The 16,878-nt window shown below is 35.9% G+C and overlaps 2 protein-coding genes across 5 annotated transcripts; one reads left to right on the top strand and one right to left on the bottom strand.

The window, feature by feature from the left end:
• The first annotated feature begins 7,503 nt into the window (after positions 1 to 7,503).
• On the top strand, positions 7,504 to 14,519 carry LOC132183798 (ethanolamine-phosphate cytidylyltransferase-like). 4 transcript variants are annotated; one of them, XM_059597227.1, is made up of 10 exons: positions 7,504 to 7,713; positions 8,332 to 8,772; positions 9,557 to 9,792; positions 10,144 to 10,301; positions 10,958 to 11,029; positions 11,582 to 11,649; positions 11,769 to 11,889; positions 13,392 to 13,457; positions 13,554 to 13,676; positions 14,056 to 14,519. In XM_059597227.1, the coding sequence occupies exons 2-10, from the start codon at positions 8,420 to 8,422 to the stop codon at positions 14,125 to 14,127; spliced, it is 1,269 nt and encodes a 422-aa protein (XP_059453210.1). In that variant the 5' UTR covers positions 7,504 to 7,713; positions 8,332 to 8,419; the 3' UTR covers positions 14,128 to 14,519. The 4 variants fall into 4 exon arrangements, with proteins under 4 accessions (XP_059453210.1, XP_059453207.1, XP_059453206.1 ...); XM_059597224.1 differs by having other exon boundaries at positions 7,504 to 7,718; positions 8,339 to 8,772; XM_059597223.1 differs by having other exon boundaries at positions 7,504 to 7,718.
• A 642-nt stretch (positions 14,520 to 15,161) lies between these two features.
• Positions 15,162 to 16,703, bottom strand: LOC132183799 (uncharacterized). The gene is made up of 3 exons (XM_059597228.1): positions 16,472 to 16,703; positions 16,164 to 16,368; positions 15,162 to 15,908 (listed from the first exon to the last, which is right to left on the bottom strand). The coding sequence occupies exons 1-3, from the start codon at positions 16,574 to 16,576 to the stop codon at positions 15,535 to 15,537; spliced, it is 684 nt and encodes a 227-aa protein (XP_059453211.1). The 5' UTR covers positions 16,577 to 16,703; the 3' UTR covers positions 15,162 to 15,534.
• Positions 16,704 to 16,878: the final 175 nt, after the last annotated feature.

The raw sequence follows: 16,878 nt of genomic DNA, 5'->3' as shown, positions 1-16,878 counted from the left end.
GGGATCAATGCTGATCGACCATTGTCATAGTTGACTTCTCTCTCCTTTCTCTCAAACATACAAGTGTCCACACTCGTCGATTAAAGCTAGAGCTTCCGTTCACGGATGTAGTTTTAAAGAATTGTTTGCACTTAAGAGAGGTTGAGTTTTATATATGATGATTTATGAAATACCAAGACCAAGTAACTTACTATTAGGAAATCTATCCTATTCTCTAGAACCGGTGCAATGCGAAAAATAAGAAGCACGCAAAAAATAAGCAATCACAAAGTACGAATTTATGTGGTTCACTACTAAGGGCTACTATGTTCACAGAGTTTCAAACTTTTAGTGAAGTTTAATTATTTTTTAGAGAAACTATATAGGAAGCGTCAATAATACATACGTACAAAACTTCAATAAGAAGTGATTATAAATATAACTCCTAACTAAAGGAAAATGAATAAGTATTACTGGAAATAGAAGATGTTGAAAAAAAATATGTACATATTTCATAATTAGAATTGAACTAAAATTACTAAAAAGCCTTTTTTTTAATTTCTAATTTTACCAAAACTCAAATATATATATATATATAAAATTAAATTTGAGTTTTTGAAAAATTGGAAATAAAAAAGGGCTTTTCAGTAATTTTTGTTCAATTCCAATTATGAAATATGTACAGCATGCACGGGAGGTGGCCACCCCCAGAAGATCTCGCCGTGGGGAAATAACTATTCAATAAGCTCTTACCAAATTAAAAAATAAAAAAAATAAAAAAAAAATAACTATTCCATATAAATAGCCATTCCATTCAAAAGATCTATTCTCCAAACCAAAAGGCCCTTAACTTCGAATCTGTCTCATCTCACCGAATAGAACCTTTCCCACTTGGATAAAAGTAATCCAATCCACGTAGGTCTCAAGAAAATATATATTTGTTTAATGGATTAATTCTTGTTCTGATTCTTTTAACGAGGATGAAAGCTCTCTTGCTATCTTCACATACGTGTGTGTGCATATATATATATATATATATCTATATATATATATATTCCATCAAATAAAAATGTTCCAAAAACTGAACCCAATCCTTAACCGCCGTCACATACCTACAACTCCCAGAAATTGTAACCGCCATCCAGCCCCATAATTACAGGTCTCCAGCCAAGTCCAAAAGAAGAATAACGTACGGATAGACAGGGGAAGAAAGAAAGAATGACAAAGAGATACTCAATCTTGCGGAAAAAGCTTCAGGAAGTTGAATCTGTACTCAGCCATGTCTTCTCTCTCCCCGTTACCACCCCTTGCTCTGATCTTCTCCTCGAAGAAATCCAACAAAGATTCGCGTTCGTCAAAAGTCTCCTGTCAGCCGAGGTCGCATCGCACCCATCAAAGCCCCACCATTTGCAGCACCTATCGCAGCGACTCGAAGAACTGGAGCGCGACTTCCGGGCGTGGGAAAGCTTCAGAGCCTCGGGTTTTGACCGCGCGGATCGTGACAATGGGTCGGGGTGTTCTTGCACCGAGTCATGCCTCAATGACGATGGGGAGGCTTCTGGTGACGACTTGGGCTCGCCCGTTAATGAAGAAGACCCGGGCCGGTTTCCGGAAGGCTTGATCGGAGAAAAGGGGTTGGTGGGTTTGAACCGAGAATATGGGATGCTGCCGGTGAGATGTTTCCGTTGTAGTTTTGTTGAGGAAAAGGCGAAGGAAGAAAGGAGGGTTGGAAATGGGAGTTTATGTGGGGCTATGGCTATGGGGGTGGTGCTTGGTATGGCTTTGATGGGTTATGTGATGGCGAGGATTTCTGGTTGTTACCATTATCTGCAACCACCAAGCTTTAGCTTTCCTACTCCTACGTAGAAGTATATATGGCAAGTTTCTTTTTCAAGATCTGATAATTTATTTATATGTTGTTGTAAAACTCATTGTTTAGTGTTTTTAACGTTAGAGATTTAATTTGGCGACTTGAATGGAGATGGTGATAATTGAAATTTCAAAGTATTTGGTAATGCTGCCTTTCATATACTGGTAATGCATATTTATCGCTCATTTCACTTTTAAAGTCATATCAATCGGAATAAAATAAGTAGGAAGAGTTGTGTGTAGCAAGTTGCAAGCGATGTCTTGCCTAAGTAGGTGCACTAGAAGCACTATTTTGCGTTCCTTCTTTCTCAATTTTTGAGGGTTAATTAATAAACATGCTTGCCTCCAATCCCCTCGATCTCAAATCTCGATCCCTATCTTGAACCGTGACTAAAGTAATATTCGTATATAAATGTTATATATACTATTATACTCTCACTTTTACACTTTTAAATGCATATTTTTTGACGTGACACTAAAAATTATTATTAGAACTAAAATAATAGTAACCCAATTAAATTAAAGGGTTAATAACTCTTTTGGTACCTGAATTTTAATGTTTTTATTTTTTTTCTCCCTAGGTTTTAAAATAGACAAATTTAATACCTCATATTTTAGAAAAGACCGAATCACCACCTCTGTTCATTTTCGTTCATCTCAAATAACGGCAAGGAGTGGCCGGCCACCCCCAAGACCGGTCAAGGGGTGGCCGAACCACCTCCAAGGCCAAAGGGGGTGGTTCGGCCACCCCCAATGGCCAAAAAATGGTGGCCGAAACCACCCCCAAGGCCCTTGGGGGTGGCTCGGCCACCCATGTAGGCCACAGAGGTGGCTTCAGCCACTCCCTGCGGCCCCTCTAGGCTCAAATGCCAAAGGGATGGATGGAAATTAACAGAAATAGTGATTCAGTCTTTTTCAAAATTTGAAGTACTAGATTTGTCTTTTTTTAAAACCTAAAGAAGAAAAAAATAAAAATATTAAAACTTAAGTACCAAAAAAATTAACCCTAATTTTTTTATTTTTTTTTATTTTTGAAGTGAATCCTAAATTAAATTATAATGATAACTTTCAATGCCACGTTTAAAAATGTGCATATTCTTATAACATTACTTAATCAAGTATGGAGGGTCAAACAGTGAAAGAATGCTTTGTGTGTTATATTAATTATTAACGAATTCTCTATGCCAATAATAATAGCTACTTTATTCCAACACTTGCACGTGCAAACAATTGCCCAATTTGAACAATGATGACCAAGCGTAGACTGTTCATGGCAGCCGAAACGCCGCAAAAATAGAGAAGACCAAGTAGGCCCATAACTACTAGAGCTCCCTTGAAAAGTCGACCTGTTTCAATCTTCCATCTGGCACGCAAAAATATCCAATATTTCCTTGTTGGGTTTGTAAATGACAATATTGTCTGTAACGGGCCGGATCAGGAATCCAAGTGAGGCCAGCGATAGAGGGCCGAGGATTACATCACAAATTTAATAGTAAATTTGTAAATAAAATAAAATAACACTAAATACATCTCTTATCTAAAATATAGTAAGTGGTAAGTCCACAATGCGGTGAACATAATAACAAAAAGGAAAAATTACATTTTATCTCCACAAAGTTTGAGGCCAGATGGTCAAAGGAGATGCTACGGCCACCCCTTGATTTTTTTTTTAATTTTTTTATAAAAAATAATAATAATAATAATAATAAAATATAGGGGCAATATGGGAATTTTGGGATAAAATTTGTTGAATTGCAAAAATTTATAAGTTTAGAAGGTGCATTGAAAAAATTGAAACATTAGAGGTCGAATTGAAAATCGCTCCAAACTTTAACAAAGCCTCCAACTTTATTTATAGAAAATTCCTCTTTGCCTTTTTTTTTTTTTTCATCACACAAATTTGAGGACCTTCACCTACAAAACTCTTTTTTAGTTTTTGTTGGCCTCTTGTTCCAATTTCGTAACCACCACATAAGTATGGGGAAATAAACATCGAAAATGTCTTTTAATTTTGAGTTTGATATATATATATATATATATATATTAAAATATCAATTTGATTTAATGCGGCTAGAGTTCACTCAGTCTGCATTCTCACTTATTTCTTTTTTCCCCCCTCTCTCCCCCTTTGTAGTGATAAAGATCCACCTCACTATTTAGTTGTTTTTCTTTCCCTGTTTCGGTTTCTTGGTTTCTTATTACAAAAACAAAAACAAAAAAAATTTAAATAATTTGAGAGTATGAATTTAAGATTAATTATCCTATTAATATCAATCATTTTTTTATATACGATTTAATAACCTACCCTACCCTCAATATATATACCTCAAAAAATAAGATATATGTCATAATAAATTGAGATGTATACATCTGAACCGATATATATATATATATATATATATATATATATATATATATATATATATATATATAATGGAATTGATATATACATCTGAAAGTTATTGTTTTGGACGTAAAGGAAAGGATTCCTTCCTTAACCATGAAGGAAAACAATAGGTGTTCTTAAAAGCATGTCTTTTCGGAGTGGAAACGCTAACGTGGCAGCATGCCGTCAGAGACGAGGATGCTGTATTTTTTGGAAACGTTATCAACCGTAATTGGTGTTTGGTCATCAGATCCATATGGGTCCAGGAAAAATGGCCCATTTGTGAAATACGCCCAGTTGGACTCCGAGATTTTTTTATGACCCATGTTGTGTTTTACGAATGAGTAATTCTATTAATCACCTCCCAACCTAACCATTCTCCCAAAGCATATGTGACGTAATGTTTCCAATTAAAAAATCAATTTCCATACAACAAATGTTATGGAGAGTATGCTACATGGACTTTAAACAATGAAGGATGGGTGATATACACCATTACTCGGATACTCTCCACGAGATAGGAGACATGGACTTTTTTTCTTGAATAAAATTAGGAAAGGGGAAATTTATATAGTGGGTCTTTCTCATTCTTAATCTTGATGAAAAAAAAAAAATTGAGAATGTTTTCAAACCGTCTGCTCAACAACCCGATGAGCTTGAAAATTTGAACTTGTAGACATCTTTGAAACTGTCCAACTTTGAAGGAGATGGAGTTCCTAGTGGATATGTAAAAGGATAGGTGACAAGATCCATTAAGTTTGGCTTTATTGATGGATGAGAGAGTTTAGGCTTTAGTAAAAAGGAATTACACCTCTATGAGGTACCTAGCTTTAGCATAAATCACAGCGTCTAATGGACAAAATATGTTAAACTCACTGAAAAGAAAAAAGAGAAAAGAAAAAAAAGGAATCTTAGGTTGAGAAAAGTAGTAGATTAGTAAACCTAGACACCCTAATTTTAGGCTAAATAGAGAGAGATAAAGTTTTCTTCAATATTAGGTTGGATTTTTTTTTTTTTTTCTTTCTTTTCTAACACACTCTTAATTTGACATTGTTTTTTAGAGAATGTGATTATGACATGTATTTTTATTAAGATTAACAGAATGTCAAAACATGTGAAATGTCGACATTTGTCCTTAAAACATGCATTTGAAAATCATATGCTTAAAAAGACCAATGTCAATTAAATGTACTGAATTTGAAAAATTCCTCTAACTTAATTTTTTTTTTTTTTTTTTTTTTTTAAAAAAAAACCTGTCTATTTGGAAAATAGCAATTGCATGGTAGACAAATCTACACTAATACGGAGAGAGCAACATATGGGGTCCAACATCGAGGCAAGAGGAAGAGATGACATTGTTGAGGAGGAAAAAGAGGAGAGGAAGTTGAGGAGCAAGGAGAGGGAAGAGCCGATGAGGCGAGAGCTACATACGGCATGGGAGAGGCTAAGAGTGGCAAATGAGAAACTCTACTTGCAACTCGGCGAGCCGAGGCCGAGGTTGTTCACCCAGCACGCCGCACCTGCCTATCATCAGCTCTAGGTTCTCTTTAATAATTAATAGTAAGAGATAGAGCCTCCAAAGTTCATTTTGTATAGTGTTCCTTCTTATGTTTGGTTTGAAATTGGTATATCCTTTCTTATTATTAAGTCATGTCATTTACAAAAGGCTTGGAATATTCCTTTTTTTTTCTTGTAGTTAATTAAAGTGAAAAAGTGGTTCTTTTGTAAAGTTTCCTTGTAAAACATTCTTTGACGTCTTATGACTTTTCTTTCATAGTTTGGGTGGATGTCTAAAGAAAAAAGAAATGTTGAACATCGAGAAGGAAGAAAGAAAGATAATTGGAAGAAAACTGTTCAAAAGCTAAATTTGATGAATTTTGACTTCTTCTTCTTCTTTTTTTTTTTTTTTTTTTTTCAAATAAAAAATAAAAAAATATATTGTATCTGGGATTAGACAATCTCAAAAAATTTAAGAAGTGCAACTTAATAATAGCAATTTTAAAACATGCGACTTGAAGTCCAATTTCTAAAAACGCAATTAAATGTTAGATAAAATCATAATTTAATTTTTAAAATTGCAGTTTAACTTTTAAAATAATACATTTTTAAAAACATATACCCATCTGCTTATGATTTGAAATTAAAATACAATTTTTTTCTCCTATATTTTAGTTTAAAATCGCACTTTTAGCGTTGAAAATTGCACTCATAAACGCATCCTTAATCTTCTCCCAATAATTTTATTGACCTTTCTATCTCTTTTCTAAATTTCTTTCTTGTAAATATTAATATAAAAATACAGTAGATGACGGGTAATTTAGTTTATTCGTTTATTCACATTTATGAGTAGTGTGCACGGTTGCTTGGCTGCTTGGCTGCAATGAGAACACACATCAATTTCATACACAATCAAGAAGAAAATGAAGCTGCCGTCTGGACCACAGAAAATATAAAGAAGCTGACGTCAGATTAAGGAAGAGGACCATCAACGGCCGCAAGTTAATAAATTCTTTAACGTGGAAAACGACTTCGTCAAACATTTGGCCCCAAACATTCAATTTCCTTTCTTTTTTTTTTTCTTTTTTTTTTTTACTTAACTTAGAAGTAACTACTTTTTTTTTTTTTTTTTTTTTTTCTAAATTGTTTGTTAATGTTTTGATTTGAGTTACTATACTCTCATCGCAGGGTTAACGTGAATGAGATCATGCCTATCAATCCTTAAATTAATAGTTGTTAAAAAAAAATCAAAGACTAATGAGCACTATTATGAGTTAAGTGAGATGTGGTATAACATGTAGCATTATTGGTGTTTAATTATATACTATACATCTATTCCACTGAATTTGATATAACAATAGTCATTAACTATTATTTAAAAAAAAAAAGTTTAAAAACTGACGGGCACAACAACCCTATTGGAAGAGGGGATGGGACGGAAGGACTGACAAAATGGATTGGCGGATCAAAACGCAATTCACAAACAACCCAACATAATCCATTTGACCCGTTTGGTCATGAATAAGTCGATTTCTTTGACGCATTAGACTCGAAAATCAATGTATTTAACTCGTTTGACCCATTTCGACCTAAACACTCCATTTGATAAGTTTGGATGCATGGGATTAAAAACTCACATCAATTTAAAATACATGTGAGTGAATTAATTTCCACCAAAAAATATCCTAAAAAAATCTATTGCTAAATTTGTGGAAGAAGACTAAGAGACCACCTTGCACGCAGCACGCTTGTTTGGGCAGTAGAAAACAAGAAGTGACAGACGAGGCAAAGGAGCTGGCCAGTTACCTCACACGGCAGCCTCACACAAGGTGGGAGAGAGATTTAAGACAGCGCTTTCTCTTACAACTCTCTCTCTCTCTCTCTCTCTCTCTCATGCTTTCTTTGCATCCACACGACACAAAGAGAGAGAGACTCTTGAGAATTAAAGAAAGAAAAGAGGGGAGACAACCACAAAGGAGAAAGTAAGGTACAGATTCGATCTGACACGAATCCCAATTTCTCATTTTTTTCGATAATTTCAATGCTGCCATAAACTCATGCCATTTTCGTGGCCCTCCTTTTCCCTGCCTATATCTCATGTTCCTAGAAAATCGCAAATGTTTGTCATTGTTAACCATGTTTTGGTTGTGAATTTCAGGTTGGCTTTTTTTCTTTTTTTTGCTTGGATTTGCATTTGCTCAGAAATGAAATCCAGCTTCTTCTTTTTTTCATCTTAATTCGATTTCAGTTTGTATTGAGCTTCTGTAATGCAGAGATATTATATCAATTTTCTTTTCCTAAATTGACCCATTATCATTTGGATTTCTGGGTTAGATTTAGAAGTCAATTATGAATTCAATTTCCCATGTTGCACTGGCTTATAGAATTCATATCCCCCATTCTCCTTGGATCTATGTCTTTCAATTTTTGTTTTACATTCTTGGACTTATGCGATGGGATTCGTTTCATTGAACTTGTTTGAAATTTTACTAATTTACTTGGATTCAATGAAAAGGGACTAAATTGCTTAACTCTGCGTTATGTTCATTGCAAATTGATTTACTTTTGTGTATGAATTTGATTGGTTGATGGTGTATTAGTTTGCAGGGTTTGTGTCTCCTCTAATTGAGCAAGCAGTGCTCAAAGTAAAAAGTGTGAATCATAGAAGAAGAAGAAAGGGTAGGACCAATGGACTATGAAAGCAACAGTTGGATATGGGAAGGGGTGTACTACTACCCACACCTCTTTGGTGGTCTGATGCTCACGGCCGCCTTGCTCGGCTTGTCCACCAGCTATTTTGCCGGGGTTGGTGTTCCTTCCTTGCCGTTTTTGTGGTCCGATTTTGGGATTTTCCATAAGAAGAAACATGAGAAGAAGCGTATCCGGGTTTACATGGATGGATGTTTTGATCTCATGCATTATGGCCACGCCAACGCTTTGAGACAAGCCAAGGCTCTGGGGGATGAGTTGGTGGTGGGTGTTGTGAGTGATGAGGAGATCATTGCCAATAAGGGTCCACCTGTTTTATCCATGGAAGAAAGGTATATTTCGTGTCTTTTTTCTTCCATTGTAGTTTTAGTTTGTACCTCAATTATATGTATTTTTCTACAGTAGGACAATTATAGTTTTGTTTGATACCTTCAATTGATTGAAATTGCCAACAAAACTTACGACCGACTTAAGTAGGAAGGTGGAAAAAATTTGAGGAACATTTATTGATCATCTTGTCATGGGGTTTGTCTAAATGTTTTGGAAGCTTATGATGGTGCTTTAATTATGCTGAAGATTTGTTTGTGGCCGTTTACTGTTAATTTTATTGGCCAGCAGCTTAAGAAGTGATGATCATTTAGGTAAACAATTAAGTTGAGGCTATCAACTGTGTGGAAAATTGGGGCCAAGTCCAAATCTATTTATAAAAAAGCTAGGGATCTCTATTACACCCCTACATAAATCTTAATACTCCTTGATTTGTTATATATACATGTGTATATGTCTGTCTGTGCTTGTGCGTGTGAACATATATACACATGTTTGCTGCCCAATATCTTCTGGGAATAACTTTTGACTTTTATGTTTCTGGAAACTGAAGAGGATTATCTGTGAGTATGGGTATTAATTTGCTCTGCTCTACTATGTATTTTAGTCTGTCATGTACCATTCATTGGATTCTTATGTGATTTCCACAATGGTTAGGTATCATAAAATTTTTGTTTGGTAGACGGTTTCTGGATAGTTTATGAGTTGAAAGACTGTTTAAATCCAATAGGCAGACTGGTTTGAAGTTAACCAAGTGCTTATTTTGAAATTATACGGACTGTTTTCCAGGCTGGCCCTTGTTAGCGGGTTGAAATGGGTAGATGAAGTCATAGCCAATGCTCCATATGAAATTACTGAGAAATTCATGGGCAGTCTCTTTAATGAGCATAATATTGACTATATTATACATGGTGATGATCCGTGCCTGCTTCCGGATGGAACTGATGCTTATGCCTTGGCAAAGAGAGCAGGCCGCTACAAACAGATCAAACGCACAGAAGGTGTCTCCAGCACAGACATTGTAGGTACTATGAATCTCTTGATCAATCTCAGAATTATTCCATTGAAGTTTGTGATCAACATGACTATTGCCATTAAACGGTTGATCAAATAAGTTTGAACATGTGTGTATGAGAACATGTCTAGAAGAAATTTGGTTGATAGCAGCAGTGGTTCCTCTCTCTCACTCTCTCTGTCTCTTCTGTACCCCTACTCTTCCCAAATTCCTCTGGGTGTGATTCAATGTTTTAAAAAGTTTACTTCAGCGCTCACTGTTTTTTGAGCCTGTATGATCATCACTCGAATTTTCTAGATTTTTCATATTAAAATCATTATGTGTTTTTTTTTTAATCTCCTTATATATCATTTGAATGTAGGTAGAATACTCTCCTCTGCAAGGGATGCAAAAGATTGTCAGGATTGTAATGGTACTTCTTTGCATGGAGAACCTCATAAAGAGAGTGAATCTAAGGGTGCTCAGATATCACAATTTTTACCAACATCCCGACGGATTGTGCAGTTCTCAAATGGCAAGGTATATTTGGTTAGCTTCTCATTTATTGTCATGCAAAGACTGTCATCTCTTGTATACTTCATGTGTGCTAGGGGCAAACTTTTGTGAGTTTTTGGAATTTTGTTCTTCTTTTTCTATACTTTATGGGTCCTCTTGTATACTTCATATGTGCTAGGTTTGAGCCCCTCTACGCTCTACGCTTTGAATTAATTTACATTATTTATCAAAAAAAAAAAAAGTCTCTAGCTCCAATAACTGTAAGCCATATGTCTAATCTTTTTAGACTGACATTTTTGGGATTGGTGCTCTAGTACATTAAGATATAACTAATTATTTTCTATGAGGATATATATATATATATATATATATATAAGCACGTCTGTAGAGCGATCTGAGTTTATTGAAAAATTGGGTGTTCATTAAAGAGTTATGCTGATGCAATAATAACCAAGGACTCCATGAGAATCAGTGCTTTGTATTAAATCAGTGACCAAAGGCTCTTTACGTGGAGGTATGAAGGGCGTCATTTACACATTATATCTTTGTATGGATTCAGTATGTTATTACCATTATTTCATCCCAACATGAGAACATATCTGAGGGATTACATTTTTCCCCCTCCCTTTATCTGGATCTTTTTCTATCATATAACACTTTTTTTTTTTTCAATTTATTAGGGGCCTGCGCCAAATGCTCGAATTGTGTACATTGATGGGGCATTTGATCTCTTTCATGCTGGGCATGTTGAGGTAAAGTTCTCACTTGTTCTTGCTTTCATCTCTTTGTTTCATTTGATTAGTAGGCGATTCTGTATATTCCTGCTGCTGTTACTTGCATCAAGTTAACATTTAATTGGACTTTTTTTATGTTGTGTGGTGTCTTTGCAATTAAATATATAGTTATAAGGGGAGATGTATCTATAGAGATGTGAAAATTTGGTATCTTCTCTTGACCATGATGCAGCTTTGTGGATTCTATCACTTTGGCATTGTTGTATGATAGCCTTTGTACCTCATTATTGGGGATTTTTTTTAGACACTCTTAACATGTCACATACCTGAGCCCTGTTCTGTTATAGCCCTGGTTCTCACCATTAAACATGCCATGATTTCATTGAGTTTGTGCCTGCCTTTGGCACCCTCAAATTTGATATAGGTACAATAAAATTTCATAATGTTGCTTGCATATAAAACTTGCATGATTGAATCATCAAATGTTCTTTCTCTCTCTCTCTCTCTCTCTCTCTCTCTCTCTCCATTCTGTTATAATATGCTTCTCATCATCCTTCTGTGATCTCTCAGATCCTCAGGAGTGCTAGACAACATGGAGATTTTCTACTGGTTGGTATCCACACAGACCAGACTGTGAGGTATATCCGATTAGTTATGCATGATTTGACTTAAGTTCATGGTTACTTCATGATTATCTATGTATGCTGCCTTATAGTAATGGAAAATCGATGAATATGTTTTAAGTTGTTTCATGCAGTGAAAACAGGGGGAATCAGTATCCCATTATGCATTTACATGAGCGTAGTCTAAGTGTGCTGGCTTGCCGTTATGTTGATGAAGTTATCATTGGTGCACCTTGGGAAGTTACAAAGGACATGGTGTGTAATTCATTTCTGATCAATTTTTCTAAAGGGGTATCAGATTATCTTGCTATTGTATTCTGTAATGAACTTCTCTGTGTGCGCCCCTTGTATGCTCAAATGATGTTACACACTAGCAAAGCAGTTTGTGTAAAGTTCCCCACCATGTTTTGTTCTTGGAGTAGTTACAGATGTATAAGACATTTGGTTGAATGTGAACATGCTGACAACACTGTTGATTAATATTTGTCTAAAATGTAATGCTTGTGTACCTTGTTAGAGTATATACAAGGTGATAATATTAAAGAAGCACACACACACACACACACACCTGTAGAACTTTCCAACATCTGAACTGGACCATGATGTTCATACTCAACAAATACGTGGTTATCTGTGGTATCTGTATCCGTTCTTCACAAAAAAAGTGTATCTGCATGTCATATCTAGTCAGAGAATGCAAGGTGAAGTTTGTAATCTTGATACTCTTGCAAAACCTAGTACAATATGTCTGATAATGCATGACATTGGGGCCTGTTATTATTTTTGTCCACGTTGCTTTTCTAATTTATGAACTCTATTTTATTTGATATATTTGGCTGAATAACTGACATTCCCTATATTTGTGCTATTCCTTTAAAAATTCTCACAATGGTCAGGCATGGTCTACACTTTTGTTTTGTCACCCATATTTTACATGTCATGTGCTGTAAAAGTTTCATGGAACTTCTAAGGATTTTTTTTTTTGGGTAGCATGGAAAAGTTTATCATGGATACTCCTGACAGTATCTGGAAGTCGTACTTATGGGAAAGAGTTGACGCACATTTTAGGCCATGTTCGCTAATTATCAAATAGAGGGAATGTCTTTAATTTTTAAGAAGTGATATCCCTCTAATTTTTAAGAAGTGATTGTCTATGAAGTACTATAGATATCCACTTCTAAATTTTCTCATTTAGTGAATTACTTGGTTGGGTGTACTCTATGTATGCACACGTCCCCTCTAATGCACTAAAACTGCTTTAATATTTATTAGTAGGGCCCATTTTTCTTTAATTAGAATGTAAACCTTATTGTTTTGTATTTGTTAACCAAAATACAGTTTGAAGCTCAATCTCTACTAATAAGTTACTTTGGAACTGCTTTAATTCCAGTCACAACACTAACATAGTTTGGGGTGCAAGATGAGACATGGTGCTCGACATAGCTCCTAGGAGGAAAGCTGAAGAGTAATTTGGGCATTTGGTGCCTGAGTTGTGCATGTATATGAATGTGTCTTTGATAAGAAAGCATTCCTTCTTGTCTGGTCTATGACTAAAATTAGTACTTTGCCAAACTTGACAATAAAGATTCAATGTTTCTGGTTTTCATTATAACATGATTGTTGTAACATGGGATACCTTTTCTTTTCCTCTTATGTGTCATGGACTCATTCCACTTTTGAAGAACTGTGTTATCTTTCTTATAATCTACATTATCGTCATAATCACCAGTTAAGATGTATCTTCTTGGCATGATCAGATTTCAACTTTCAACATCTCGTTGGTTGTGCATGGGACAGTTGCTGAGAACAACTCCTTGTTGACTGTAAGTAGGGGAATGCTTTTTTTAGTTGAATATGTTCAATTATTATTGCTCATTTTATATATTCACTGAGGATGGTGATGATCTTGTATTCTTTAGGGTGAAAATGATCCTTATAAGGTTCCCAAGAGCATGGGAATTTTCCGGTTGCTTGAAAGCCCCAAAAATATAACCACAACTTCAGTAGCCGAAAGGATAATTGCCAATCATGAGGCTTACATGGTATTTCCTTATTCTTTTGCTTTGCTTGCATGCCTACATGAGAAATTTCTTTAGATCTGAAAATACAAATCAGCAAATTATGCATGTTGTTGGGGAATGTATTAATTAATGAACCAATTCGATGAAAGGTATTTTCTGGTTTGATCTAACTGGGCATGTAGGTCAGATCTCATTTGTTGTAAAGGAAGGAGAATGGGGAGTATTGGATTATTTCTTTATTTTCTTGTGTTAAAGTTGGTCATGCTTTATCTAAATAATTGATGACCTTCCTTCAGGATGCTGTTTTTTCTTTTCAGAAGAATTTTGGCTTGATTTTCCTGCTTTGTTTTGCTTTCGCAGTTTCACTTATCAAAAGAAATGCTGTTTATTTTCAATGCAGAAACGCAATGCAAAGAAGGCTGAGAGTGAGAAGAAATACTATGCAGAGAAGAAGTATGTCTCAGGAGACTAGCTCCAACACAGATTTGATGAGTGGTCCGAGTTCCGTACAGTTGATGTTCGACATTTATCCCTCGTAGAGTTGCCTAATGTTGTTCAATACATAGAGAAATCACATACTTTTGTTCTTGAAGGACAGGAGAATGAATAACATAGGAGAGAATACGTGCATCAGAGAGGGTTGGAAGAATGATATTTATTTTCTTTCACATTTTTGATATTACTTAATTTGTCAGAATAGGAATTTATGCCCATCTAAAAAGCATAGCTTACGCCTAGTGTTTACCCTTTCTTTACTATACCATTTGATTTTGTGGTGGGTGTGATGATGCAAGAAAGGGAGTTGCTTTATGCCAAAAAGCTAACAAAAACTGTTCTGCCAGGGAAAGAATTCTTTTTTTTTTTTTTTTTTTAATTATTATTATTATTTTTTAAATTTATTTATTTTCTAACAGAGCTCCAAGCTATGCTGGTTATGTGTATCCTCACAATGATAAGGCAAGAATAAAAATTCAGTAGCATTCAATCTTATGTGCTCTTTATATTCTTCGTACAATGGCTTTGGGCAACCAATAATTCTCCACTTGAAATTATAAGCAAAAATTGCATCCGATCTTCTGTGGACTGTGAATCAGTAGCACAGGAAGGAAGAATACCAATGAGAGTTGGGTCTGGCTCTGTCAAAAAGTTGATGAGCTAGCTAATCCACATGTTTCACAAGCTTGGTTATAAAGGCTATTCATGCCGATGAAAGTAGATAGGATAGGCCCAGAAGTTGCACTGAAATGCTCATTGTAATACATTGGCTACACCAATGGCACATGGCTTGAAGAGTTGTTGAGATATTTTCTTCTTTCTTCCAGCCAGCGTTGGGGAGGCTGTCTTGTCAATCAGATATCTGTCCCATCTCCCTCATACCAATACCAAGTACCTTCAGAAGTGTGTTAGGAACTTTTTAGCTAATAAAAAACATCATTTTTGTTATTTTGGCTGCTTATCCCCTCTTCCAACTCACACAGAGAGAATGAATTGTTGGAAATCATAAAATAAAGCAAAACAAATTCTATAGAGTAATTAGTAGGTAAGCATGTTCTTATGGTCGCAGGGTAACATTAAATTTTGAATAAAACGCAAAACAACTGATGAGGAAACAAAAAGAACATATTAATTTCTACATTGGTTGCCCATTGCAGCACTATTTTCTTTTTACAGCACCATTTCCCTTCTTTTTTTCTTTTCTACAGCAAGTTCCCAGCATCCAAAATGGCTTCCTGTTGAAGGACACTAAAAACCAACCCAAAAGCCATCAAAGAAAGGGCCTCCATTCCCAGCACTCACCACAACCCCCCACAAATCCCATCCACTGGTCAATTCAGATCTACCCTCCAAAACGAACAAAAACTAAAAATGTGTTGTTTTTTCACCGGAACCATGTAATGGGAGTGGAAGTGTTCTGGGGAAGCTGTTCTATCATGCAGTGGTACAGTTGCTGGCACTGATGCAAGCCATCGCTTCCCGCTACGTCACTATACGCATGTGCATTAGGGTGGCCTTGCTCTATGCTTGTATTGTTGTTGTTGTTGTCTTCTTCAATATCCATCGTCGCTGCTTCCATTTCTTCCGCCTCTTCCATCAACTCAGGAGCGTCCATTCGGGAAATCTCGGTGGCCGGTGCAGGAAAAAGCTGAGAGGGAACCCATGGAACCACAGCCAAACAATCGCCATTCTCGTCCCTCATAGCTTCTTCCTCAGCTGATTTTACGTGACCACACTGGCTCGACCCAAGTAATTGATCTGCCAAACCGTGTAGAAATTTCTAAGCGGCATTTTCACAAACATAACAAGCACAACACAAACTTCTCCTTGTTCAATTGCTGGTTAAAATTTAAATGGGTCTAAAATCGAGAGCCAACCCGTGTTACATAGCCAACTAAATGAAATGGGCAAGCACATAATTTTTGTTTTAATTTTCATAATTTTGTGAAGAATAAAAGCAAAACGAAAGCAGCTAAAACTAAAGAGAAGGCAAAATGGGTAATGGATGCTTACTCTTGAAGCCAGAAATGATATGAGAATCAACAGAGAAAGAAAGATTCGAAGGTTGTGAATGGAAAAGGGAAGCATTCACAGGTTTGAAGAGAACAATAGCCCTTTCCTCGTTGGACGGAAGTTCCATATCCTCTGCCACTCCTCCGCCTACTTCCAGAGGAATCTCCGCCTCCTCTTCCTCCATAATCGGCGGCAACTCAGCATCCTAAACACGCACAAAAACCCAAAAATACGGGTTAATAGGGAGACAAAGAAAAGGAAGGGAAAAAAACAAAAAGCTTAGCAAAAGGAAGGAAAAGGAAACGTACGAGGCGGCGAATCTTCCGTGCCGGAGAAGACAGAGAGAAATCAGAGAAATCGTCGCTGAACTCGTCGAGCTCAAGATCCTTCCTCTTCATCTTCGTAGTTATCATAATCAGGGGACTTTGCCTATTTCAGAAAATCGCAGAGACTGATTGCAAAAAGAGGAAATAAAAGAGTAGGCAAAGACGGAGAGAGATAGAAGGTTCTAGCTTTCTGTCCCTCTCTCTCTAGACCTCTCCAGAAGCCAAAATTGCTTTCATTTTATTATTATTATTTTTTTTATGGTCAATTGCACAATTAAAAATTAAAGTAATTCTTATTTTCTCTCTCTTTTGCTTTCTCGTCTTGTCATATACGGCGGACCTAACAAGAAATAGTACACATGCTGCGGTTAGTGTAACTGAATAGGATG

Source organism: Corylus avellana, chromosome ca6, assembly GCF_901000735.1.
Source record: "Corylus avellana chromosome ca6, CavTom2PMs-1.0".
Taxonomy (NCBI): domain Eukaryota; kingdom Viridiplantae; phylum Streptophyta; class Magnoliopsida; order Fagales; family Betulaceae; genus Corylus; species Corylus avellana.
The sequence above is the reverse complement of the archived record's forward strand: the minus strand, read 5'-3'. Positions and strand labels throughout refer to the sequence as shown.